This window comes from Ostrea edulis, chromosome 3 (assembly GCF_947568905.1).
Source record: "Ostrea edulis chromosome 3, xbOstEdul1.1, whole genome shotgun sequence".
Taxonomy (NCBI): domain Eukaryota; kingdom Metazoa; phylum Mollusca; class Bivalvia; order Ostreida; family Ostreidae; genus Ostrea; species Ostrea edulis.
Window position 1 is genome coordinate 68823785 of NC_079166.1, and position 26840 is coordinate 68850624.

At 35.1% G+C, this 26840-nt stretch overlaps 1 protein-coding gene and 1 long non-coding RNA gene across 2 annotated transcripts; both read left to right on the forward strand.

Moving 5' to 3' along the window:
* Nucleotides 1-260: 260 nt before the first annotated feature.
* On the forward strand, nt 261-2204 carry LOC130052765 (uncharacterized). The gene is made up of 2 exons (XR_008801153.1): nt 261-532; nt 1996-2204. It is a non-coding gene; the product is annotated as an uncharacterized LOC130052765 (long non-coding RNA).
* Nucleotides 2205-21112: 18908 nt separating this feature from the next.
* LOC130053627 (uncharacterized) lies at nt 21113-23512 on the forward strand. The gene is made up of 3 exons (XM_056160993.1): nt 21113-21191; nt 22422-22618; nt 23351-23512. The coding sequence occupies exons 1-3, from the start codon at nt 21113-21115 to the stop codon at nt 23510-23512; spliced, it is 438 nt and encodes a 145-aa protein (XP_056016968.1).
* Nucleotides 23513-26840: the final 3328 nt, after the last annotated feature.

A 26840-nucleotide genomic window follows, 5' to 3' on the forward strand; every position in this document is an offset into this window, starting at 1 on the left:
ATGTTAAATTGCGAATGTCAATTCTGAGAAATGTATCAGCATATTAAATTTTACATAGAACTATTATTTACATATGATGCGTGTCTTTACAGATCCGTGTAGTATTTGGTGGCCAGGGGAAAACGTTAGCGTATTTAGAATTTGATGGAAGTGGAAGCACCAAGAATGATTGGTTCAGCAAAGCTAGACTTCTGCATAGTAGTTGGTCTGATCTCAAGACCTCCAAAACTAACTACTTCTCCATGTTGGGGTACCTGATTTCGAATGAACCCTTCAAAATCTAGTTTAAGATTCGTGATTGGTTGTTTTACTATATGTAGAAATAGCAATTCAGCTGTTGATAATTCTGATTTTACTGACGAATCGCGGGTCACTAGACATTTCTTCATCAACAAGAGTTATGCTGGATGCCCTAAGGACATCGGATGGTTTGTGGTGGTGGATAAGAGAGACGTCTGTGCATGGGCAAGGCAGGGAAACGTCCCAGTGTTTTTGTACAACAAAAGTTCTAAAGCTGCAAATTGGAACCGGAGTAAGTTTATTTATCGTGTAATATATACTGTGTAATCGAATATTGGATGTGCTTCATATACAAATAAAATTTCCGTACTGATCTTTGATCTTGACACCCCCCCCTACAAAATCCTGTCGCTGACAGTATCCTCAATATTAGATTTTCTAGAAATAAAAAAATATTTGTTGTCAATAATGTTTTCCCTAAGTGAATAATTGATATTGTCACCCAATGTAATATGCGCTGAATTTCTTTGGGGTGGAATGTAGCCCTCGGTATCAATAATTTTCCCGAATATAGTACCTGACAATGTTGACACCATATAAACTAAATTGTCAGAGTTGTCTGTGCATTCCGGGGCTGTCTAAAATAAACTGGCTCAGTCACCACTGGGACTTTGTCATGGATTTGTATGTGCAGGTGATCATCAACATTCATTTCTGCAAACTTTAGCCTGCTAACGTCTCTTAATTTGATTTCGGTGGACCTTTAGCATGTTCCCACAAATATATGCAAAAATAGTTACACGCTGGAAAAGTAAACTACATTTAATATTTAAAATTTAAGAATATAGTATTTTTAGATGAGATATATACATTGATAATACAACCTACCATTGGGTCAAATGCTGTCTGGCGTGTTTCATGTAGGAATGCTAGACCGTTCGTGGCACACTGATTTTGACTACGGATAACTCCGTTTACTTGATCAAGATATAGGGCGCACGGCTGGTGTTACTGGTCGACAGGGGATTCTTACACCTCCTAGGCACCTGGTCCTACCTCTGACGTGTCTAGGGGTTCATATTTGCCAAACGATCTATTTTGTATTGCTTATGGGAGTTATGAGATTGATCACTGTTCGTTATCTTCAAGTATTGCTTGTATGAATGTTTCTTATCTAAAGTGGCAAATAGCCTAAGACTCACTGATTGTAACAAATTATTTTAAATTTGCAAATTAAGCTAAGATACTTTCATCATCCAAATTTGTTTTCACCGAATCATCGGAGAAGCGGGATATCTCGCATAGAAAGAGCATAGGTACCAATACTATATTGATGGAAATTACTCAGAATAATCAATGAAATCCTGACATTTACTTTAATAGTTTATAATGTACTACAGTTTATAAAAGCAACTAATAACTGCATTAAGCTTTGATAACGGTACGCATATTACGAGACAAAGCTAAAATATGGGTAATTATATATCAAATTTGCCAAAGGATAAAATAATATTAATATAATGATTTATTTTGGAATAACCATTTGTTTAGACATATAATGATGAATTAAGTAAACAATTTCTAGATTCCTAATAGTACTAAGGCATTCAACTCTTTATCAATTCTCAAGAATTTTTGTAGCAAGAATTTGCATTCTTGAATCATTTAAAACACTGTCGGTGATGATTGTGTTCGTGTATGTATGTATGTGTGTATGTATGTAAAAACCAATTGTTATAATGCTTTCTTCTTCAGACATCGGAGTTGCAGACTTGATGAATGTCTATATCCAGACTTTGTAGCTGCAAGAATTTTAACTTATGTACATGTACAGTCATTCCGATATTCAAAATGAATTTATTCAAAAAATATTATGTACACATGTACTCGTGTTCAGAAAGGTATTTCCTTTTAGCAGGAAATATTTCTTTTAATTCAATAAATAAATAATCTTTATTTCAAAAGACTTAGTTATATGTCGACGTTACAAGCCTAGCCGTATATCGCACTGATGTTGGATTGTGGAAATAAAAATCGGGCAGAATAACAAGTGTGACTTTTCCTTTGTGTTCACAAAACGATAATGTTCAAATACTAGTAAGTCCAAAAGCAGAACCCGTTTTGTTTTTCCCTTAAGGAAGGATAATTACCTCATTAATTGATCCCAAATTATTTAGCATGTAAATGACGCAATAAAAGCACACAAAATAGGCATATGAGTTAAGGCTACACACAGGGATTCTATGCAAATAAGATTATTGAAAGGCATGCTATCCATTAAAACCCCTGTACATATTATGAGCATGTCCATGCAAGTATATGGTGATATGTGGCATACACCCAATCGGAACTCCTCGAATGTCTCGCGCACTCGACATACAATGTAGATCTCGGATGTAATACGATTCATCCATGAGTGAATTTGATACATTGTTAACTACAAAGCATCAAATTGTCTCATAATCGTATTGCATCCGAAATCTAAGTCAAGTGCGCGATACATTTATGGCATGTCAAACGTTGCAATATTTGATCTTTTCCATTTGTATTGTATAATTTTCCATTTGTATTCTATATTTTCCATTTGCATTGTATAATTTTTCATTTGCATTGTATACATTCCATTTGTATTGTATAATTTTCCATTTATATTCTATATTTTCTATTTGTATTGTATAATTTTCCATTTGTATTCTATATTTTCCATTTGTATCATATAATTTTTTCGTTTGTATTGTATAATTTCCATTTGGATTGCAAAATCTTTCATTTGTATTGCATACGAGGAATTGTTTATTTTGATTTGTTACGAAGGATTTCATTAGTTTAAGTCCCACTTATATTTAGCCGTCACCAGCTGCAGGTGACGTACCACAAATAGACTTACTATGCTACGTGTACGCTCACAGTGGCGTAGCAGTTGGTGTTCTTTAACGTGCCAACGCCTGTCGCAACACGGGGTGTCTGCTTTTAAGGTCACATTATCCGAAAGATCCGTGATTCTCACTTTTAAATAGCAATGCGTATGGGAATGTATTAACTATATTTACGTCTAAGGTTTGATGCAACCATGGCACGAGTAGAACTCGAACATGCGACTTCACGGTTACGAACCAAAGGGTATATCACTTAACTACCGCGATCGGTTCCATATAAGGACTAGTTGAACATACATGTAGCTAGCAATGAGAAATCTTGCGCCGGGACACCCCTCCCCCTTTTTTCCCTTCACAAATATGATATTTTGTATAGAGATGTCGAAAAAAAGCATGCATGTACGTTTTATTTTGTCAGAACGCACTTGTTTCAGGGGACTTCAGGGACGGATCCAGGAATTGCGGTTACGGGGGCGCCACTTTATGAGACAGGGGGTCTGGGGGCCGCCTTAAGGCGGCCCCCAGTGGGTCCAGGACGAAGCCCTGGTGGGGGTCCAGGGGGCGAAGCCCCCGGAAGCTCATGGATTTTACAGATTTTATAGAGCTTGAAATATGTCATTTTTAATACAGTGAAATTGGTAAAACGACGCAAATCTTAAGGGTTTCTGGAAAAATTAAGTTCTCGCAATAAAGTAATTCAAGAAATCAAAAGATTTTGTCATTTATTTCTTAGGGAATGGGAGAAATTATTGCTTCTTTTATCGTTTAATACATTTTTCTAAACAAGATACCAAGATTTACCTTAAATTTGAAAATTTTAGGGGGGGGCGACCCCCTTAAATCAGCCACTGACTTCGCCCTCCCCCTGCACCCCCCTCCCTCCACCAAGGCTTTGCACTGGACCACACTAGGGATCTTAAGGCATTCCCCAGACATCCAGCAGTTTACTGCGTTCAGAATTATCTAGATCAGCTAGTGGTTAAATAGGAGACTAGTTTGAATATGCTGATCTCATTAGACGCATAAAAGCGATAAATTAATGGGGGGTGGGGTGGGTGGGTGTTACACCATTACACTTAGCGCACATACGGTACATTCCTGCGAAACGTGGCTCCTGAACTTTACCTCTTCAACATCTTGCGTAGTACCAAATTCAATAAACGATAACTTAAAAATCAAACTCGATGTGAAGAATTGGTGGGGACCCAAGGGCCGAATTAAGTCCCCCAAATCTACTCAATTCTGACTAAATAAAAATGTGCATGCTTTTCTGGACAGTTCTATTTTTTTTAATGATGGGGGGGGGGGGGGTTCGCCATTACTAGAGCTAGCTACGTATTTTTAAAAATAACTAGTTTTGCATGGACCTGGTCGCGGTAGCTCAGTGATATATCGCTTGGTTTGTGGCCTGGAGGTCGTGAGTTCGAGAACCGTTACTATCATTGCCGCATCAAACCAAGACAGTGATTGCTCCTTTGCCAAACACTCGGCATTTAAAAGTGAGAATCACGGGTCTTTCCGTAATGACCTTAAAAACAGATATTCCGTATCGCTGCACAGGCAATGGCACGATAAAGAACCGTCATTGCTACGGCCCTGTGTGCTAAGCACGTCTACATTTGTGGTATATCAGTGACGTTAACTAATGAAATCCTTCGTAACAAATCAAAATAAACATTTCCTGGATACAATATAAATGAAAAATTATGCAATGCAAATGGAAAATATAGAATACAAATGGAAAATTATACAATACAAATGAAAAAATATAGAATACAAATGGAAAATTATACAATACAAATGGAAAATTATACAATACAAATGGAAATTATACAATGCAAATGAAAAATTATACAATGCAAATGGAACATATAGAATACAAATGGAAAATTATACAATACAAATGGAAAAGATCAAATATTGCAACGTTTGACATGCCATATACATTCAAGGAATTCCGATCGACATGTACTGCGTAATTATGACTAAGATGTCACATTATGACATAACTTCTTGTATAGTGTACTACAGAGGTAAAAAAAGTAAGTTAATAAAATGACTTCGGTGGAAACAAATATTAGTGTGAGTATAAAAATAATTCCCTATACAATATCGTTACTGCTGCTCAAATCCTCTCAGTTTATATCATGGATAATGATTCAAATATTTTAAATGAAACAATCGACAAAGTGCACAGACCGGTATACTTTTCTTGAAATAACGATCAAACAGGACGATGAGGACAGCAACAACAATGGTGCATATTTGATTTCATTATACCTCATCAAAGAATCACTGACAAATTCAGAGGGCATATTCCACTAGATCGATTCATTGGATATTTGCAGTCCGTGTGACGTCAGCGTATGACGTGAAATAGTGCTTGATATCCGTGTTTACCCTTTTCCGTGTTGTAAAAGTTGAGTATGATTGTATTCATTTCAAAATAAAAATGAATTGGTCCCGAGTTTCTGAAAGTCTACTGAAACTGACTCTGACTTTCGTTTGTATATACTTGTATGGGGTCCGAAAACTAGTCAGCATGGGACGTATCAATTTGATATCTTATTATACAAGTTCACACTCTATTCCAGAAATTCCAAACTGTTGATAATCGTAATCAAAATATTGATAGTTGTAATAAGCAACGTCAAATCACAGGCCATAGGTGTCCGTCCTAAAAAGGGCGGAAAATAATTAACCAATGAAACGATTTAATCACCCGATAGATTCACCCCACCTCAAATTAAATATATCAATAATGTCAAAAATCTTCAAAATAGGTAATTGTTTTCAGACTGAAATTAGTACTTGAAAATGAACATTTTCATTTGATCAATGATTGCTAACTCCAAATAAAACGGACGGCATCGACGGCAAGATCACCACCATAGACGGCAACTTGATTATATGTTAGAACACAAACTATTCGACAAAATTAGCCGAAACTTTTGATGAAAACTTTGTGCAATACATCAAGGGACTGAAAGTTTTGTTTTAATGACTGTATCATATTTTTAACAAACGTAGAACGATTTACAGAGATCCCATAGCTTTTTAAACGCCCTTCATTGTTCTATTAATTTCACGATAAAATAGTACAGATGAACGCATGAACGGTCTGTATTATAGTAACTGATTCAAATCGTATAATTGACAAAAAGACTACAGGAACTCAGAATATCCCTAAAAGGACTAGGTTACACGGGTAGATTGATTAATTTTGAAATCAAGTAAGAAGTCTTTGATATACCAATATGAAAAAGAAAAAATGGCAAATAATGATTAATCTCATAAGTCCTTTTAAAAATACAACATAGAGAGAAAAGCAAGCACGGACCCCAACTGGGAACACAAGAAGTGGTGTCATGTTCAAAGGAGGAGTAAGCACCTCCCGATGACCGGTCACAACCGCCGAAAGCCCTATATCTTAATCAGGTAAACGACATAATCCGTAGTCAAAATAAATGTGTAAATAATGACCTAACAATTGGTATGACAGACGTTAGACAGCATTGGACCTAGTGGCATTATATTTAAAATGATAAGAACGATCATAGAATTTGTGAAAGGCTAATTTGAACCAAGCCTGTTAAAGCCCGCTGTAACATAAACGTATTTCTAATAATCTGCCACAGGATAAAAAAAATGATCATACATGCTGTAGTGTATCAAATTAAATACCTTGACACCTTCTGCTGGTGGTAATGGAATATTGCCACACGAATATAGAAATATCACGATAACGAAACTGAAGTCATCTAGTTTGTCATGAAGTCGAGTTGGCGTTAACATGTACAGAGTGATGAAACAAGATAACGACATTTCTATATTAGCAAGGTAAGAGAGTCATCTCGACACTTTATTCTGCTAACTGGTGTATGTAGGTTCTGTTTGATATGTAACATGTTTTTGAATTATATTTATATCAGGACTTTGTGTTGGCCAGCTCTTCGTACTAACCACGTTCCTGTGTAAAAAAGGTTGAATTGGTTAGGCACTGGTGAATTGTCATCTTGACGAATGTAGTTTCCTTCGGGGCAATGGCAAACCAGGACGAACCACAGGCTCAGACCAAGAATCTTTTGAAACTTTTCTGCATTTAAATTGCCTTCAAAAGCCCTGACGATTCCAACACTATGTCAAATGATGCATCCCCATATCATCACTTTAAAATCAGTATTTTGCAAATCTATGGTCGTTATGATGGTCTGGTTTGCCAATATAACCTTTCTTTGGGGTCAAATGTTGTCTGACGTGTTTCATATCGATTGTTAGATCGTTCTTGGCACACTGATCTTTGCTACGTATTACTCCGCTTACCTGATTCACCGCACGTGTGACCGGTCGACAATGTATGTTTACTCCTCCTAGACACCTGATCCCACCATTGGTGTATCCAGGGGTCAGTGTTTGCCCGACTCACTGCAAGTATTTTGTATTCCTTAAGGGATTTATGATATTGATCACTGTTCGTTATCTTCACCTTTCATAGCAGGCCCTTCTCCCACGCCATGATACCAAATTAGGCCTCCATTCTTCCTCTGTTTAAGCCAAAAGTACACTCATGAATCATACCCTGTCATGAATCCAGATTCAATTGATAATATAACTTTATTCCGACCACTTACAGTCCACTTACAGTCCGATGTCTTTTTTTCGCTGCACCAGAGTAAAAGTTTGGTAAGTTTCCTGAAAAACGAGTTCAGTTTTTGCTACACGCCTAGTATAATGATGTCCATGTCAATTAAACTGCACGGTAAGTTTGCAAATAGGCACTTTTCTATTTTCATTGCATTTGTGAGTAATATATGCTAAGTTGTCCCTCGTGTTACTTTATACCAACTTTTCTAATCACGCTTCGTTACTGAAGAAGGTCTAATGCTTCATTTCATATTTTCTACATAACCTCGTTTCTTAAATCTTTTCTTTATATCCCCAATCGCAGACTTTGGAATACCCAACAAGTCTGACACATGTCTGCTGGTTTCCCTTCCTCTAGTAATTTCCGTACTATTTCTTGCACCCCAATACCGAGTTCTTTTCTTTTTTGGCCCATTTCAAATATTGTAAACGAAGCATACGACAAGAAAGTCACAGGATTTCATATGACGCATGAAGACACTTTTTAAAAAACGGAAGTAGATCGACTTCTATATAATAGATCTTCAAGTACAGCAAAACTTCTCTAATGCATGCTGCGAGTGTAAACACAGCACCATCTTATCCGAATACTTATTGCATCATTTTGTATTTCAAGTAAAATATTTAGATATGAAGCCAATGAGGAAGAATATATGAATTGAGAAATACGCGGCGTGTTGTAAAAGTAAAATGTGAAGAATAACCCTTTTGACATAACAAAAAAATCAATATACCACAACTTTTTAAGCTTACAGAACGATTCGTCCCATCTCAGAACAGTCTACAAGCATTTGGTATATTAATCGCAAATAGAATTCAAAGTCAGAATCTCGTAAATATTACAATTATTACAAATAGTGTACAGAAATGTGTTTATACTCGTCATGGGGCTTGCAACATCTTAAAGGAATGCAAAAAGCATAGGTAGACAAAAGGTCCATTGTCATTGATGGTCACACGGATATCATAAAACCAAAGGGAAAAGGTCCCTAAACAGTATAAAACATAAATGATTTTAATTTGTATTTTTTAAGCACATTCTGTACAATATCATAATGCAGCAACTATATATATATATATATATATATATATATATATATATATATATATATTTAAAGTTTCATGCAGAGATGCAAATATGTTCATTTTCTGGGAGAGAGAGAGAGAGAGAGAGAGAGAGAGAGAGAGAGAGAGAGAGAGATAATTTTTGTATTTGCTGATCATCGGAATGCCGGTCATTCGTGACACCTATAAGGAATTTAAAATTAAGAGTTGGACAAACACGGACTTCTGGACATACCAGAATTGGGATGAGTTGCCAACGAGGAGTATGTAAAACTTAAACGGTACCAATTTTGATGCACCAGATGCGCATTTCGATAAATAATATCTCTTCAGTGATGCTCAACCGAAATATTTGAAATCCGAAATAACAATGAAGTTTTAGAGGTATTATAGGTAAAAACAGTGGGCCAAAAAAGTGGAGTCAAATTTGTTTAAGGATAAGAGCTATGCGTGAGGGAGATAATCCTTAAATTTGAAATGAATTTCTAAATTTTATAACAGCAATTAAATATACATCCGTAATTTCAAGCTAGTAACGAAGTACTTAGCTGCTGGGTCTAGTATATCATTAAAAGTTCACCTGGTAGTCCGCATATACCTGAACGTTTGCTTTTAAATATATCCTCATTGTGTTTTTTAAAAATTAAGTGTTTCGTGATCATAGGCTGACGATACTGGAAATTGCCATGTCGGGGAAGTTATGTTAGCTCGGTTGCAGTCAGCATATGTGTAACATTGTTTCGGTGTGAAATCATTATTATACTTATGAATATTGAGGTGTAATTTCACACAAGAATTATAGTACATTTCGCTATGGAAGCCTTTAACCTGTTGGCGTAACTTGTGATGTGCAGGGAATTTAATCCACTATACAATGACGTCTACCTTTGCCCCAGTCGGTGATACTGGTTAAAGAAACGAACATGTTGATACTCACATATAGTGATTAAGAAAGCAATTGAGGTATAAAGAATACCGGTAGATGTCGGAAGTCAATAGCTAGCGCTATGGATAATAAAACACCTTCTGTTTGAAATATTTTTTATGACGCACATTTATTGCAACATGGAGGTATCTTCCATGTACATTACAGTGTTTGGATGTATACGTTCATCACATCGGCGATTCCTGGGTCTGAAAAAGAAAGAAAATCAATTAAGAGCCATTGTTACAGTATGTGCAAAAATGTATATTAAGACGTGTTAGTAAAGTTAAAACAGATTTGAAAGGCATGTTTATACCATATATAAAAATATAACAAACAATTATTAATCTCATGAATGCTACATGAAAGATGAAGATAACGAACAATGACGGACATACCAAATAATCAATATATCTAATTTTAGTCCGCATAATGTTCTGCATATATAAATGTTAAGTTGTATTCGATTATATGGTTTCATCGTGTTTTTTTTTTTTTTCTGAACATCAATTTTCATTGATCTTGTAACTGATTAGGAACATGAATTCGATTGATCACCAAAGTAGGATTCTTATATGGGAACAAAATAATGCAACATATTCAATAGCAACAAAATCGCATGAAATCCTAGTTCAATTATGACTTACTATTGTTCCAGTTAGCAACTTGTGAGCCCGTGCTGATCAAAAACACGGGGAAGTTTCCTTTTCTTGCCCATGGACATACTTCATCAGTCTTGTCTAAAACTACAAACCATCCAGTATCATTAGGGCATCCGGCATACAGTTGATTGACATAAAAGTGTCTTCTGAGATGGTATGGGGCGTCTGAGTCGTGTCTGAAACGAGAAATAACAAAGTTATTAAAACATGTTTGCAACTTACAGCATGTGAGTAATAATGAACACACCCATTTATCATTTGATAAAATGCAACAAACTTCAATTTTGCAAAATATAGTATCATAGTATCAAGTACCCTTCAATAGAGAAGTAGTTAGTGTTGGCGGTCTTGAGATCGGACCAACTACTATGGAGAAGTCTGGACTTGCTAAACCAGTTTAGGTTGTCACTTCCACTCCCATCAAATTCCAAGAATGCTAATGTTTTCCCTTGTCCACCAAGCACCACTCGGATCTGCAGATAAACCAAAGCATTGACGACGATTTTGTTTCAAATTCCAAGTTAAAATGAGACATATACGTTCCATCAAAGCTTTAACATGTGTGTATGATACATGAATTTGGAATTAAAGTTGCACAACGTGGAAAGAAGTTCGTTCATGCAGGTACTAAGATCCACATAAATTCGAAATGTTATACTGCTGTCGTGTAATTTCTGTCTGATCAATGTGAAAGTAAACTGATGACGTCAGAACTATAAATCGAGTGACGCTGACACATGCAAGGAATTTTTTAATGTGTGCCATGCAAATACCGACAAAATGTGGAGTATTTGAAATGTATGACATGGAATATATGGGATATATATATGTGAAACGCTGAGAATTTATTGATATTATGAAATTATGTTGATTTCATTCATTGACAATAATGTTTAACGGAGAAAACCTTCCATTTAACATGTCGATCCGTCTTTCCTCTGTCACACACTGAAATAAAGCTGTAAAAGTAGCACACTACACCAAATACTTTAAGATACTTTTTATACACCGTATGCAAGGTCATAAATTAATTTACCCTGCAGCTACTGATATAATCGTATGTTAAGAAAATTTTGACAGAAAATTGTATAGCATCAGTGCAAAATGTAAAACTTGGGCTAAATGGTTACTTGTTTAAATGTTTAAGAATTATTTTTTACTGATCATGAAAGTGGTATGATTCTAACAGTAATGCCGATATACTATTGGTGTTTTATCGTCATTATCGCCAGTTAGACGAATATGTAAATCTTGGGTTAGGGTGCTACTTTCCTATTTTCTATTAAGGTACATTTGTGAGCTTATTCCCCCTAGGCACCTGTTTCCACCTCTGGTGTGTCCAGGGGTCCGTGCTTTCCCAACTATTTATTTTGTATTGCTTGTGGGAGTTATGAGATTGATCACTGTTCGTTATCTTCACCTTCCATAGGGAACGGTGATCGATCTCATAGCTCCCTAGTAATACAAAATAAAAATGGGCAAACACGACCTCTGAATATACCAGATGTGGAGGACTCTGTGGTATATTTTATATCAAATGCACATAAATATATCAAATCGACATATGAGTGAGAATGATTATTGTCAATAGAAAAAAAACGCCGTCGATATATCTAAATGTCAAGTTGTAGGCCACAGCAAAATACTGTGTCTTCTCATAGCGCAGCTTTTGAATAAACTCTGCTTCATAAGAATATAAAAACAGGTCAGCTAACAAAGGAACACAATTCGTGACCATGGGTATTCCAACAGATTGTTAGGAAACCTGATCACCAATTGGAAAGACTACGGAAATATTGTCAATGAGGATCTCCAGCATGTGTTTAACAAAGTAAATCTTTGGATGACTGATCATTAGATACAAATAAATGAAGTTTTGTCCATTTTCGTTAGAGAAGCAACTATCTATGGTGTCAAGAGTCTAGTCTTTAAGTAATCACGAGGAATGGTCGTGTAAAGTGTAGAAATCTCAAACGTTTTGATGCTGTTTCCAAATTTGCTAAAAGTTCTTTAGATTGTTTTAGAATCCACATTTGATTTACACCACTTCTAGCATATGTTGTTGCACAGTGCGTTTGACGTTTCTCTGTTAAAGTTGTTAATATTTTCTTGAGGAGCAACGATAGGACTTGGTAGAACATTCACTCGACCCAGCGACGTATCTTTCTTTGTAAGGGTTTTTGTGAAGTTTAGGATCCAATATAGATAAGGTGATTCATATTCATGAAAGGTGAAGATAACGAACAGTGATCAATCTCATAACTCCTACAAGCAATACAAAATAGATAGTTGGGGAAACACGGACCCCTGGACACACCAGAGGTGGGAACAGGTGCCTAGGAGGAGTAAGCATCCCCTGTCAACCGATCACACCCAACGTCCTATATGCTGATCAGGTAAACCGAGTTATCCGCAGTAAAAATTAGTGTGACAAGAACAGCTTAACAATCGGTATAAAACAAGTCAGACAGCATTTGACCCAATGATAGGTTGTATAGACGACCTAGATCGTCATATCGACCATAGAATTTGCGAACTGCGGGTTTTAATCGAGACTGTTGAAACCCCTGTAACATCAACTTGTTTGTTAGTAGATTACCTCGCTTTAAAAACTGACGATATGCAGAACAAGCTCTTGCGTATCGAATCAGTTGAGAGATATAAACACCATATGCAGGTGATAATGAAATATTACTACATAAATATGGAAAGTTGACGATGGAGTACATGAAATCATTCCGTCTGTCATACAGTTGAGTTGTCAGTTTGCCGCTAATGTCTACTTTCAATAAAATATCTAAGTATGAAGCAGAAGTGGACGACTCTGTGGTGTCTTTTATTTCGAGCTCACAGGGATATATCAAATCGACATATGAATGAACGTTATTATTGTTAATAGACAAAACGTAATCGATATATCTAAATGTCGAATTGAAGGCCACAGCGAGAGATTTTTTTCTTCTCGCGTAGAAGTTTCTGAATAAATTCTGCTTCATAAGAATATAGAAACATGTCAACTAACAAAGGAGCACAATTCGTGCCCATGGAAATTCCAACAGACTGTTTAACCCATTGACTAGGATATCAAATGTGTCTAAAGTGAGTATGATTTTGAAGAATTTCATATTTTGATAAGGCAGTTGGAATATAAGTACGATTACCAAATGTGGAATTAATGTTAGTTTAAAATACAGTCGTACTATTAGGCTTAAAAAGAAAGACAATGTTGTTAAAGCTTTATCAGTTAGATATGAATGCAAGGCGAAGATAACGAACAGTGATCAATCTCATAACTCCTACAAGCAATACAAAATAGATAGTTGGGCAAACACGGACCCCTGGACACACCAGAGGTGGGATCAGGTGCCTAGGAGGAGTAAGCATCCCCCTGTTGACCGGTCACACCCGCCGTGAGCCCCATATCCTGATCAGGTAAACGGAGTTATCCACAGTCAAATCAGTGTGCCAAGAACGGCTTAACAATCGGTATGAAACACGTCAGACAGCATTTGACCCAATGCGAGGTTGTATTGACGAACTAGATCGTTATAACGACCATAGAATTTGCAAAATGCTGACTTCAATCGAGACTGTTGAAATCCCTGTACCATCAACTTGTTTGTCAGTAGCTTACCTCGCTTTAAAAACTGACTACACCCAGAACAAGCTCTTGCATATCGAATCAGTTGAGATATATAAACACCATATGCAGGTGATAATGGAATATTGCTACATAAATGTGGGAAGTTGACGATGGAGAAGCTGAAATCATCCCGTTTGTCGTACAGTTGAGTTGTTAGTTTGCCGTTAATGTCTACTTTCAATAAAATATCTAAGTATGAAGCAGAAGTGGACAACTCTGTGTTGTCCTTTATTTCCAGCTCACAGGGATATATCAAATCGACATATGAATGAAAGCTATCATTGTTAATAGACAAAACGTCATCGATATATCTAAAAGTCGAATTGAAGGTCACAGCGAGAGATTTTTTCTTCTCACGTCGAAGTTTTTGAATAAATTCTGCTTGATATGAATATAAAAACAGGTCAGCTAACAAAGGAGCACAATTCGTGCCCATGGGAATTCCAACAAACTGTTGGAAGACCTGATCACCAAAGACCACGAAGATATTGTCAATGAGGAACTCTAGCATATTTTTTATTTCAACTTCAGAGTACTTGTGCGTGGAATCAGAGTGGTGTTTAACAAAGTAAGTTTTTGAATGACTGATCACTAGATATGAATATTTCCGTTTTCCGTTTTTGTTGAAGAAGCAACTGTCTATGATGTCAAAAAGTTTAGTCTTTAATTTATCGTGACAAATGGTCGTATATAGTGTTGAAAAGTCATAGGTTTTAATGCTATTGATTTGGGAAAAATTCTGTGATTTCAAGTTTACTAAAAGTTCTTTAGAATTTTTTAGAATCCACATTTGATTAACACCACTTCTGGCATATGTAGTTGCACAGTAAGTTTGAAGTTTCTCCTTCACAGCTGTTAACATTTTCGTGAGGAGCAAAGATAGGGGCTTGGTAGAGCACTTACTGGATCCAACAATGTATCTTTGTTTGTAAGGGTTTTTATGTAGTTTAGGAATCCAGTATAGGTACGGTAACTCATATTCATTCGACCCATTGACTGGAATATTAAATGTGTCTAAAACTGAAGCATGGTTTTGAAGAATTTCGTCTTTTGAAAGGGCAGTTGGAGTATAAGTATGATTACCAAAAGTGGAATTAATGCCAAGTTCGTTTAAAATACAGTTGTAATAATGAGCCTTACAAACAAAGACAATGTTGTTACTAGCTTTGTCAGCTGGAACCAAAACATATTCCTCATGTAACCTATCTAATTCTTTTATCACTTCTGGTTTACTAAACACAGAAGGATAGATGGTACGTACTTTTGTTTTCATGTGTCTAATGCGGGATTTTAATATCCCTCTTATGCTTTTAACCCATTCTGACAATGTATCAAGTTCTTGTTTTTCATATTTATTTCATACAAAGAAACGAGACCAATGCGGAAGAGTTATGAATCATTACAATGACTGAATGCTGCCTGTCTTATCAACATCAGAATCAACAGTAAACAGACAAAAACAAATAAAACCCAAGACACCCTTCTCAACCACGTTGTTCTGGTCAAACTTAATAGTGACCAAAACAGGTACTGCTCATGGAGAGTTGTTTTGAAAGATTTCCACGAGGAATCGGCAAATCCACTTTCATCATGAAGAATGAAGAGTGAACTTTCACACATATTTTAGTGTCCGATAATATGGAATAAATTCTAAAAATTTAATGAGTGTGTTTATTTAAGATACAAACTACTTGTGATTAAAACGTACGTATACATGTTATAGGTATTCAAGTGATAAAAATGTGGAGGTGAATTTTAGAATTCCTCGTTTTTTCCGTATTGACATCGTTTATGAAAATGCTTGCAACTTTAAATTGGCATCGAAAAGAAAATCACATTTACAACAAATATTGAACTGCTATTGAAGATTGAAAACATCAGTGATAAGAAAGGTACATACAAAGAACAGTTCAAAGAGATAAAATATTAACATTGTGTGACAGAAATTATAATGTTTATTATGGATATTATCTTTAAAAAGATTTAATTAAATTTGAACACTTTAAGACAATTGTCTTACAAGCTGTGACATATACATTTACATAATGTATACGACGTTTTCGAACACATGTTGTGAAATACCTTTCGTCATCACAAACACGACTCTCATAAAATCATCTCGTAATTGAATAATTCTTAAAAAGATAATTTTTATTTCAAAATATATTTTCTATAACATAAAGCAATCTATATGTAAACAAAAACATGACACGAACTTTGTTTACATAACAAATGGTTGTAAGTGCTCTATCTTACTTGTAACTCAACAAATGATACTCAAAGTTTGTTTGACTATTAGAAATACTTCAGTTAAGCATTGTAATAAATGTAAATGGACAAATATAAATGTTGATTTTTTAAAGCTCAAATCGCGTCTCTGCCACTTTAATGCTAAATAAAATTCAGCCTATTACACTCGTGTTTGGGTGATATTTTCAAATTCTTTTAGAACATATTGTAGAGGAGAGGAGTCAACATTTCCTGCTAACCATCGAATGTCGTGAGCCACTGGTAGATAGCCTGATCACTAGAGGATATGATACACACTTAGGTTAGCGTGAACCTGCTTTTTATTTCAAAAGAATTTTTAACCATCTTTATACCCATGAAAAAACCAAAACCTTACGATGAGTACATTCTAGATACAGTGTCATGGCTTTTCGGGATTTTATTACTTTGTTGCAGGAAAGTGGTTTCCAAATATATTTTTATAAGAAATTTAGGTATACCTGTATTTTGAATTATGACTTATATATAGATGCAATACCATTCTTAGTCCAAATTGTGAATATGCTCTTAAAGAGGATGCCCAAATTGTCTTTTTCGTTTGTAATAGATACATAAATGCATTCTTTTCCATGATGGATAATCTATTGTGAAGAAGTTTCTTATTATGAAGCTAATATATTTGTACTATTTCTTAATTTCCCCCCTTTTTGGAGAGTATGTTACCCTTCAATTGAACAGTTTTGAAAACTCCGTCAACCAGGAATATTTTATAGCAAGATTGGTTGATTTTAAATCTGTAGCTCAGGAGAAAAAGCAGAAATGTGTTTTACCGATGGAAGTAAAAAAGAAGTGATAAGAAGATTTTACTTGACCTTATACATGTAGCCCAAGGGTGGTAAAAACGTAAGTAGGTTAAGCGGGTTATGTGGGGTGCAGGTACTAGACATCAGTCTTTAAAATTTGCTGTCAACAAACGGCTACCGATTTCTATTATTCGTAACCTTAAGGAAATTACGTCTGGTTAAATACTCCTAAAGCGTAGGTTTGTACATGTATGTCAGCTATTGCTATTTCTCAAAACATTTTCTTCCATTTTTATTGCTTATTCGTGGTATAATATGTGTTTAAATATTTACCTCTAATGATTTAATTTCTTTATTCTTGATGAACACTCCCATCGGGGAATAACGAAATAATTAGTACACTGTTAGCTATTCCTTTACAATGTAAATTGGTACATTGTGTGTAAGTTATGAAAATGCTATCTCTAATAGTCAAAGATATATCACTGAATATAATACGGTTGTTTAAGAGAGATGTATCATCAAAGCGAAAGAGTCCCCTCACGTCCCTATACTAAGGAAGGACTAGGTGTTTGGTTGTATGCTGTTTAACGTCTCTCTTGAGAATTTTTCACTCATATGGAGACGTCACCGTTGCAGGTTAAGGGCTTCAAAATTTAGGTCTTATCTTGGAACTTATGTGCAACCTTTGAGTAGCGAGGGATCTTTATCGTGTCACACCTGCTGTGACTCGCTGTCTTTGCTTTAGCAATCTCATTCGAAGGACCGCCCCAAGCAAGGGGTACTGAACCTATTCTAAACCGTATCCCCATAGGATAGATAGGACTGGTCTCCTCACAATAGTTATGTTCCTTTACCTCCGTAAGATTTTAAAAACATTTGATTTGTGTTCAATGTAACATTTAGATAGTTTAATAACGTTGGATAAAATGAAATTGATTTTTTAAACAATTGTTTACATATCGTATGACGGTTTACTTAAAGATTCTAATCTATATAATAAATGCATTCAATTGTATCTTTGTATATTCTAAAGGTTGTGTTTCCAATAAGTAAATACATATATTTGGTTTTACGACATTGGTCCTGAAAAAAAGGAGCACCACAACATTGTGTTTGCCTTGAATTTTGAAAGAGATGTACCTGCTAACAGTATCCCATATATCAGACACATTATGTCTGGTACCTGTTAACAGTATTTCATATGTCAGACACAGTATGTCTGCTACCTGTTAATAGTATTCCATATGTCAGACACAACTATGTCTGGTACCTGTTAACAGTATTCCAAATGTCAGACACATTATGTCTGGTACCTGTTAACAGTATTCCATATATCAGACACATTAGGTATATATTTCTTTACAATACACCCACTGCCCTCTTCATAACGTTCTTTTACCTATAGTATTACGTGATCTGTTGTACATTAACGTATATAGCTGATTTCTTCCCCCAGTTTGTCTTTAACATATTTAATTTTACATACATATTTTTCTCCAGATTCACTCCTTGTACATTTCATATTCCTAGATAAAGATACTTGAAAACATTAATCACTGTTCGTTATCTTCACCTTAATAACAAGATTCGCAAATCTTTTTTAATAAGATTTGTGTAGAAAAGGGTACAGTGTTCTTAGAGGGAAGATGAAATATACGATATTTTGTTTAATATGAATATTGAGGATAGAAGGCACATTCATTGTGAAAACATCATAAATTAGAACCTCTGAACGAGGAAAAAACCCAATATTGACAGCTTTATAACACTTTTTATCACGTAATTGAGTTATTGATGTTATTAAAGTTCAAAAGACAAACAAAATAACAAATACAGCACCATATGTGTTGTTATACATTTGAATATTATCTTTCCAATTAAATTTCAAAGGACAATGGTCTCGGGATACGGGACCATGCAGTGCATCCTTAGTTTCATGAAATTCTTGAATAATTACATGTATTGAGATGTAGCATTGGATACATAACAAAAAAGTTAAGGGACTGTGACAGCAGATACAAAAAACACACACACACACCCAAACGTGAACATGTATGTATATGATACTCATTTCTTATATTCCAGAATAGTTAAGGAAAAGTTAAGAGATATTTCACTAAATATTACTTTTTCTAAATCCCAAAAGGCGAGAAAACTAAAACGCACCTTTTCTGTGTTTATCAAAAGACTGCCTCATTTAGTCGCCTCTTAAAACAATCAAGGTGTACTGAAGACCTAGTCTAAACCGGATCCCCACGGGACTTGATAATTATGATAATGATAGTAATAAAGATAATAATGTTGATATTACCTTTATTTATACAGCATAACCTAATTAGTTCCAAAACATATATACAGACCACAGTATTATACAGATATCATATGAACCAGTATATGCATTATGTTACAAAGATACATACAACTGAAAACAACAGCAACTCTAGATACTTTAATTTCCAAGGTTTGAAAAATTGGAGCAACACAGTATTCTATACACATGCGATTTAAACGAAAATGAATTCCAAATTTCACTTCAAAATGTTATATGGCTGCTTATTCTTTTTCAATTAGATAATATCGGATAAGCACATGTAAGCTTTGTGTTTAAAAGTGCACGAATCCATACAAATGTAAAATGGTGTTCATAAATTAGATTAATAATCTTTGGTAGTTACCGGTACATATATCAAACTTTTATCTTTTAGGCTCGACTGAAATTTTTGCAACATTTTTCTTCTTTGAGTTACTATTATATTTCATTGTCTCTGCAAATTTAAATGTATTATCCCTTCAGGAAAAAATGAAACACACTATCGGTAAGCCCCCCCCCCCCCCAATTTGATATTAACACATTTAAACATACCATACGTAGAATTTAGTCAGACTAGGAAATCAATAATATTTTTAGATGAAAGTTTTGATTAGCAGTACATGATGCTGTTATTAGCTACCTGTACTAAAACAGAAGTAATTCCAATTTGCATGACACTAATGTTTTGAGAATTTCTAAATTGTGAGATGAACCACGAGGGTTGAATTTCTTTTTAAGGCTGACAATGTTTGCTTATAAAACAAAGATCCGAGTTTTATAATATGTTCTGGTGCAAAACGACATTAGTTCACGTGACTGGAAACTGTATAGAAACAGTGAAACGGAAACGAAGAAAACAAAATGATATGCCAATTCACTCTAGTAGGGTACGGGAACTACAATACCAAATATGCTAAAAGAAATGAATAAAACAACAATTAGAGGTAATCTACTTTTGACTTTTTGGGTTACATAGGTGGGTGAATACCACACAATTCATTGTGAGAGGTGATATAGCAACGCAACCGTTAGTGTGTGAGTGATTATATGCTGTGTGTGTGTTTGAGTGTTTTTTCACAAGAATTTAGGCACTCTACATGTACATGGGCACCAGGATACTGAAGATAATTTCATTTACAATGGCCGATCGTCCGTGTTTATGATATGTATGATAATTTATTGATGAAGTTTTAATTTGTTTTCTTAATGTCCTCTACTCGATTTATCGAACGGAATAAATCTATAAGGATATAGCGATACTTGCCTTTGATAGATAAAATGCGTAGAATATTTGGGAGGAACAATGTAAGGCGATAAGATCAAGCAAAGGACGGAAATTCTTAGAGGGTGGAGTTATCTTTTTGTATTTCTATATAAGTTAAAGCTTTTGTGGTTTAGGAAATTGTACAGTGGATACATAGTTAAAACAAGGTGAGAGTTTTTCTTTTATTTCTTTCGAAACAAATTTGTGAAAACGAAAAATATTCTTATAATTACAAAGAGTAGATCATTACTCAACGTTGAGCAGTTCAGATCTGTCCCCGTATATGTACACAGGATAACAAATGTGTCCTATAATCAAAGTTGATGACAGCACCGTATCTTTTATCTGGAATTTGGCAACTTCAATTGTTGATTGATATATTCGATACCGTCCGGAAATGATTTTTAAAATGATCTCGGTAAATTCCATTATTTTATTTAGTTCACCATGTCCTCCTCATCTGGCGTTTTACGGTTTCTCGGTTTGATGGTTTTCTCGACGAGCGTAGTGTATGGACACGGAGATAGTAAGTGACGGTTTGTTGTGCTATACACAGCTTCAGAAAGTTGAGTAATTCTATAAAAATTATATTTATATCTTATCCTGTTTTTCTTAAGATTTATTAAAGGAAAGGTGTAGATAACTGACAGTGATCAATTTCATAACTCCTATAATCAATACTAACACAAAATAGAGAACTCGGCAAACACGCCACCTGGATAAACCAGAGGTGTGAGCAAGTGCCTAGGTGAGTAAGTATTTCCTGTCGAACGGTCACACCCGCCGTGAACCCCATATCTTGATCAGGTAAACGGAGTTATCCGTAGTCAAAATAAGTGTGCCAAGGATGGCCTAACAATCGGTATATGAAACACGTCAAACAACATTTGACCCAATGATAGGTTGTATTGGATAACTAGATCGACAAAAAAAACCCCCCAGAGTTCACAATCTATGAAGATTACGAAAGTGAAGAAAGAAATTGGAATTATGGTAGAACAACGAAAAAGTTCCACACGTCTTATTCCGACAAATATGTCGATTGAAAATCGATTGGTAGTGCAAGGATCGATCGATTTTGGATTACTGTAAACTTTACTGCTGAGGGTCTTTGAAATTTAAATGTAAACTATATGATGATGCCTCGACCACACCCATCTATCCACTTACAATGTACTCACACACTCAGTCATTTAATGTCAATTATCTAACATGTATGGCCACTTTGAAAATGTTTTGTCTGTACGTTGTTTATATTTTTAAACATGTAAAGACGTCACCAGTTGTGGGTGTAGTGCCACAAAATGTTGGTTTTTTCACAACCCCTCCTCCAAGCATTGCTCGTTTTCACTCTTTATTATAGACCCATGATGAGATGGAAAAACGGAAAGGCGGGATATTGAGTTAGACTAACCACTGATGATACTCATCCATAGTGTTCAATGAAAATGCGTTAGTGTACCATCTCGCCTAACATGACGCCGAGTTTCCGTTTTGAATTCGAGGAGCTTGACGAAACTGAGGAGTAGTCACCAAAACAAAATATAGACAAATTCTAACATTTTATTGACTTTCATCATGTGGTGGTCAATTGTTCATCAGCTCTTCACTCAAATAAAGTTTGCAGTTACATTCCTGGTGTTGCCAGAAGTGTATTACTGTGATTTTAACGAAAGAAGCTATGGCAAGCTAAGAATTCGTCATTTAGAGACTACAAGTTGATATACACCATTTCAATTCTGATATTCATTTTCAGATTGGAAATTAGTTTTTCATGCAGTGAGTGGTAACGGAAAGAGTGTTCTTCATGCCAGGAATACAATGTCCCCGGCAGTATGTACAACAGACTCAGGTTGTCTTCCTCTTAAATTCAATCTGGATAACTGGAGGGACAATGTGACACATCTCCGAAGTCCTCTAATTGACAAATGGAAATCACTCAATATTGTGAAAGTATGTTTATATATTTGCTTACCTTTCTCATTTTAGATTAAGGACTAAAATTATTACAGTCGTCGTTCAGTCTGTTCGAAATAACGTAAAATAAAGATCGCTATGCTACCATAAAAGCACTTAATTCATTTATGAATTATTAATCAATATTTTGATAACGCGAAAGAAGCCTCTCGCAAACTAACGTGAATATTGTTTACTCACAAAGTATTACTGAATTCTGCGGTACTGAAAAAGACCCCCAACCCCAACCCCAACCCCCCAAAAAACAAAAACCAAAGAAACTTGATTTCTGCTACATTGTAAGACATGTATTTACATGTAGCTGAATAACGTATAAATAGGTTATGTGTAATGTGTCCTACTGCTGATGAGAAATGCTAGACTATATGGAAATTCCAATATGAAAATGATACACTGCACATTCTTCTGGAATTCAAATATATATTTTTTGAAAAAAATATATTGTCTTGTTTTCTTGACTACTAGGCGCTTCATTTGCACCTAGTACGATATTATTTCAAATAGAAAGATAAAACGTTATCATTTCTTTCGTGAGGAGACATTAAAATGGAAAATGTTCTTCAATTTTCAAATTTCCAAACATCGTTAGATGTATTCGCAAAACGTGAATTTTATTTCAAGTGTCGGCAAAACAATGTACATCAAACATAAATACAAGTACTTGGCATATTCAATTGTAAATGATTGTTTTGGATATTGTATTTACAGATTCGAGTAACATTCGGTGGACAGGGAAACATATTTGCGTTCTTAGAATTTGATGGAAGTGGAAGCGACAAACTAAACTGGTTTAGCAAGTCCAGACTTCTCCATGGTAGTTGGTCCGATCTCAAGACATCCAACACAACCTACTTCTCTATAAAAGGGTGAATACAATATTTTAACATTAAACGCCATTTTGAATTAATACATTTTGCAGTTTCCATGATCAGTCTCAGAGTGTGGGAATCGCAGGTGATCTAAAATTAAATTCTTTACTTGTAAAAATGACATCACTCTGTCAACAGGGATTCCCGTGGATGTGCCAGTAATGCTGGATGGTTTTTGGTGTTAGACAGTACTGATGGAGTGTGCACCTGGGCAAACAATGGAAACCATCCGCTTTTTATCTATAATAAAGGGTCAATAATTACTCAGTGGGGTCAGGGTAAGAGAGAGAGAGAGAGAGAGAGAGAGAGAGAGAGAGAGAGAGAGAGAGAGAGAGTTGTTTTTAGTAGTATCACATAATTCTATATGTACTATACCTCGGTTGCAGACTCAAATTAGCTTTTTCCGCTTGTAGTTAGTTTGTCTATCGTCTATTTATTGTCTGTAAACATTTTCCATCGTTGTAACAAGTCTTCTTCATTGCAAGAACCATGCGGATTGACAAGTTTGAACCAGAGTACCACAACGTATCTTTGGGCAAAGAAAATTGTAATTTGTACATGTATTAGTGAGGAACCGTTCGGTTTCAGGGAAATATGATTCAAATATCTAAAATACGATTGCGCGTTTAGAAATCTTCTAAAGTGTATTTGTACAACAAATCTTAATATTATGCATGTATATCAATTTCCCTATATTGATGTCGTGATATAGAAATAGTGTAATATTTGAAGCGAACATCAGTGTCACCTAACTGCACATTAATTGCTAAACCAGCCGAAGCTGAAAAAAAAATTCCAGACATGAATTATTAAGGACTGCTCTGAGATTCGGTGAAGCCGTTAGTCCAAACATTCAGCCGAGCCGAATCTTTGCCGAAATTATTCAAATTGTTACGCATCGTAATTGTAAATTAGATTCAAACTTTTTTTAAAGAAAAGATTCAAGTATTCCATTTGTATAATTAGAGATTCAAACATGTAGTTCAGATTCCAGATACATATAGTTTATACTTTTCAGCACTAGAGAACATGTGGTGCTTTGTGAGGACACATGGGAATTTCATGTTGTAGATGTACTATTATGATATGGGTTTTTTTTTTCAGATCACGGGTACGCAGATATTATGCACGTCTACATTCACACAGTATGAGATGTGAGGGCGAAGTCTGACCGTTTCACTGAAAGACGAAAATAGATTATTGTCCACATGTGAAACCACGACACCAAAAATAAATTCATTCTAGCAATTACTTCGTATATTCTTAATAGCAGAAACGAGAGTGTTGAGTTAAGGAATATGAGGGAATAGGGAATATGAGGTATGGAAACTCAGATATCTTTTTTATTTTTCTCTGTAAGATTTGTTTTCCTTTATTGAACAGAACATTTCATTTTTCTGCTTTCATGTAATTCTACATCCATCGATTCAGCATTTACAAAGATATACGGTAAAACCTTTCAAGCTGAGTAATGCAATGTAATCTGTATACATATGAGGATACTACAGAACATATGTTACGTGACACCCCCCAGTGTCTAAGAGGAAGGGTGCAATATTATCAATTTTTGATTTTACTATCTCGAAGGTCTGGTATTTTTCTGTTATAGATTTGTTTCCAGTCACTAATATCATTCAACATTATAATTGATTTCTAACGTCATGCTGTAGATCCACTCTGTTACTCTCATGTGGAGGAGTTTTGTAAAGTCAATAACATTATTTCTGTATCGTCTATTCATGTAAATAATTTGTATACCATGTATAACCTAAACACTGGCGAATCTGCTATTCATTTTTGAGTCGAGAAATGACATAGTGTCCGAAAGACCAGCTTTACTGTGGTAGAAGAAGGTTGCATATTATTTTGAAGTCTTTAGAAAATAAACAGAGTAAAATCAATGCATTAGAATTGATGAAAAAATATATCTGTTTATGATGTAGCTCACGGCTTATGTGACCGGTAAATAGGGGATGCCTCCTTCACCTAGGCACCTGATCCCACTTCTGGTGTTTCTAGGGTCCATGTTTGCCCTTTACGAAAATTTGAATCTTTATAAAAATATGAGATTGATCACTGTTCGATAACTTCACCCTTTCAGATAGAAATTGAGATACCCAGTTATTTACAACACATCTTCATGAAGAAATGAAACAAATAAAAATTATGAAATATAATGCTGGTAACAAAGTTCTCGATACACGTACAGTGCGTTATTTCAAGAAAAATGCAGGTGGGGAAAACTAGTAATTATATATTTTGTTGCTTTAATAAACATCAGAATACAATGTAGAACATATTGGGAGTATATAGCTATGACACATCTCTAAAATAAAGAATATTTAAGACTATGTATGTATGAACATGCATCTATGTATGTGTGTATGTATACAGATATATGTGTGTACGCATGTTGCATTAACATTAATGAATTAAAAATCCTTTTAATTCTACCCTTAATATTTACCAAATTACCATATCGGATGAAATTATATTACACTTGTGAATTTTATGTTTGTTAATTATTATGACAGGTAAATCGATTCACAATACTTAGTCTCTTTTATATAATGAATACATTTCAAACCTCTAATAACTCTAAAAAAAAATATCCATGGCTTCTATTACAAATTAATAAAAAATTTCTTGCATTTATTTGCACAAAAACATCAATATTCAAAATGAACAATGAAAAGTAAAACGTTTAAATTCAATTTAGTAACCTCCCAACATACTTTATAATACTTCATGATTTCATATCGAGTCTTTGACATATGTGAGCTGTAAGCCAACAATGAAAAATATAGATCATAATTTATAAGGATACACTAGATGCATGAACAATGCAGGTGTGAGACGATACAGATACATTCCTACTGAACGGTCGTAAGCGCCAAACATATGCCTAAATTAAGCAGCCCGCGTTTGCATTGATATCCGTAAAACAACTACGCCGTTTCCCAATCTAAATACGTAGCTTGTATGCCTACCCCCGGCTTCAGGCTGCTCTTACTCTCCTTAAAATTGACCCTATCAAATTGTTTATTGACCTCCGAGGGATATTATTTCACTCCTGAATAAAGACCTACGTGAGTTGAGCGTCGTTATGTCGAACGTTAACGCGCTCCCTAACCCTTCTATCCAGCTCGTCCCACAAACGCTCGATTGGGGACAAATCGGAACTTTATGCTGGTAAATAAAGAATTCTGACGTTGTTTTGAACTTGAAACTCACAACAGACCTTAACAACATGCGAATTCACCTAGTCCTGCTGCAACGTAGGGTTGCGTTGATAGATAAAAACACGTGCTGTCCCAATACCCCGATTT

Excerpts from the sequence above, each read along its gene's own strand:
- LOC130053627 (XM_056160993.1), top strand. The coding sequence starts at position 21,113 with ATGTCCTCCTCATCTGGCGTTTTACGGTTTCTCGGTTTGATGGTTTTC. Across the intron at positions 21,192-22,421 it reads AGTGTATGGACACGGAGATA|ATTGGAAATTAGTTTTTCAT; the intron begins GTAAGTGACGGT and ends ATTCATTTTCAG. Across the intron at positions 22,619-23,350 it reads AATCACTCAATATTGTGAAA|ATTCGAGTAACATTCGGTGG; the intron begins GTATGTTTATAT and ends TTGTATTTACAG.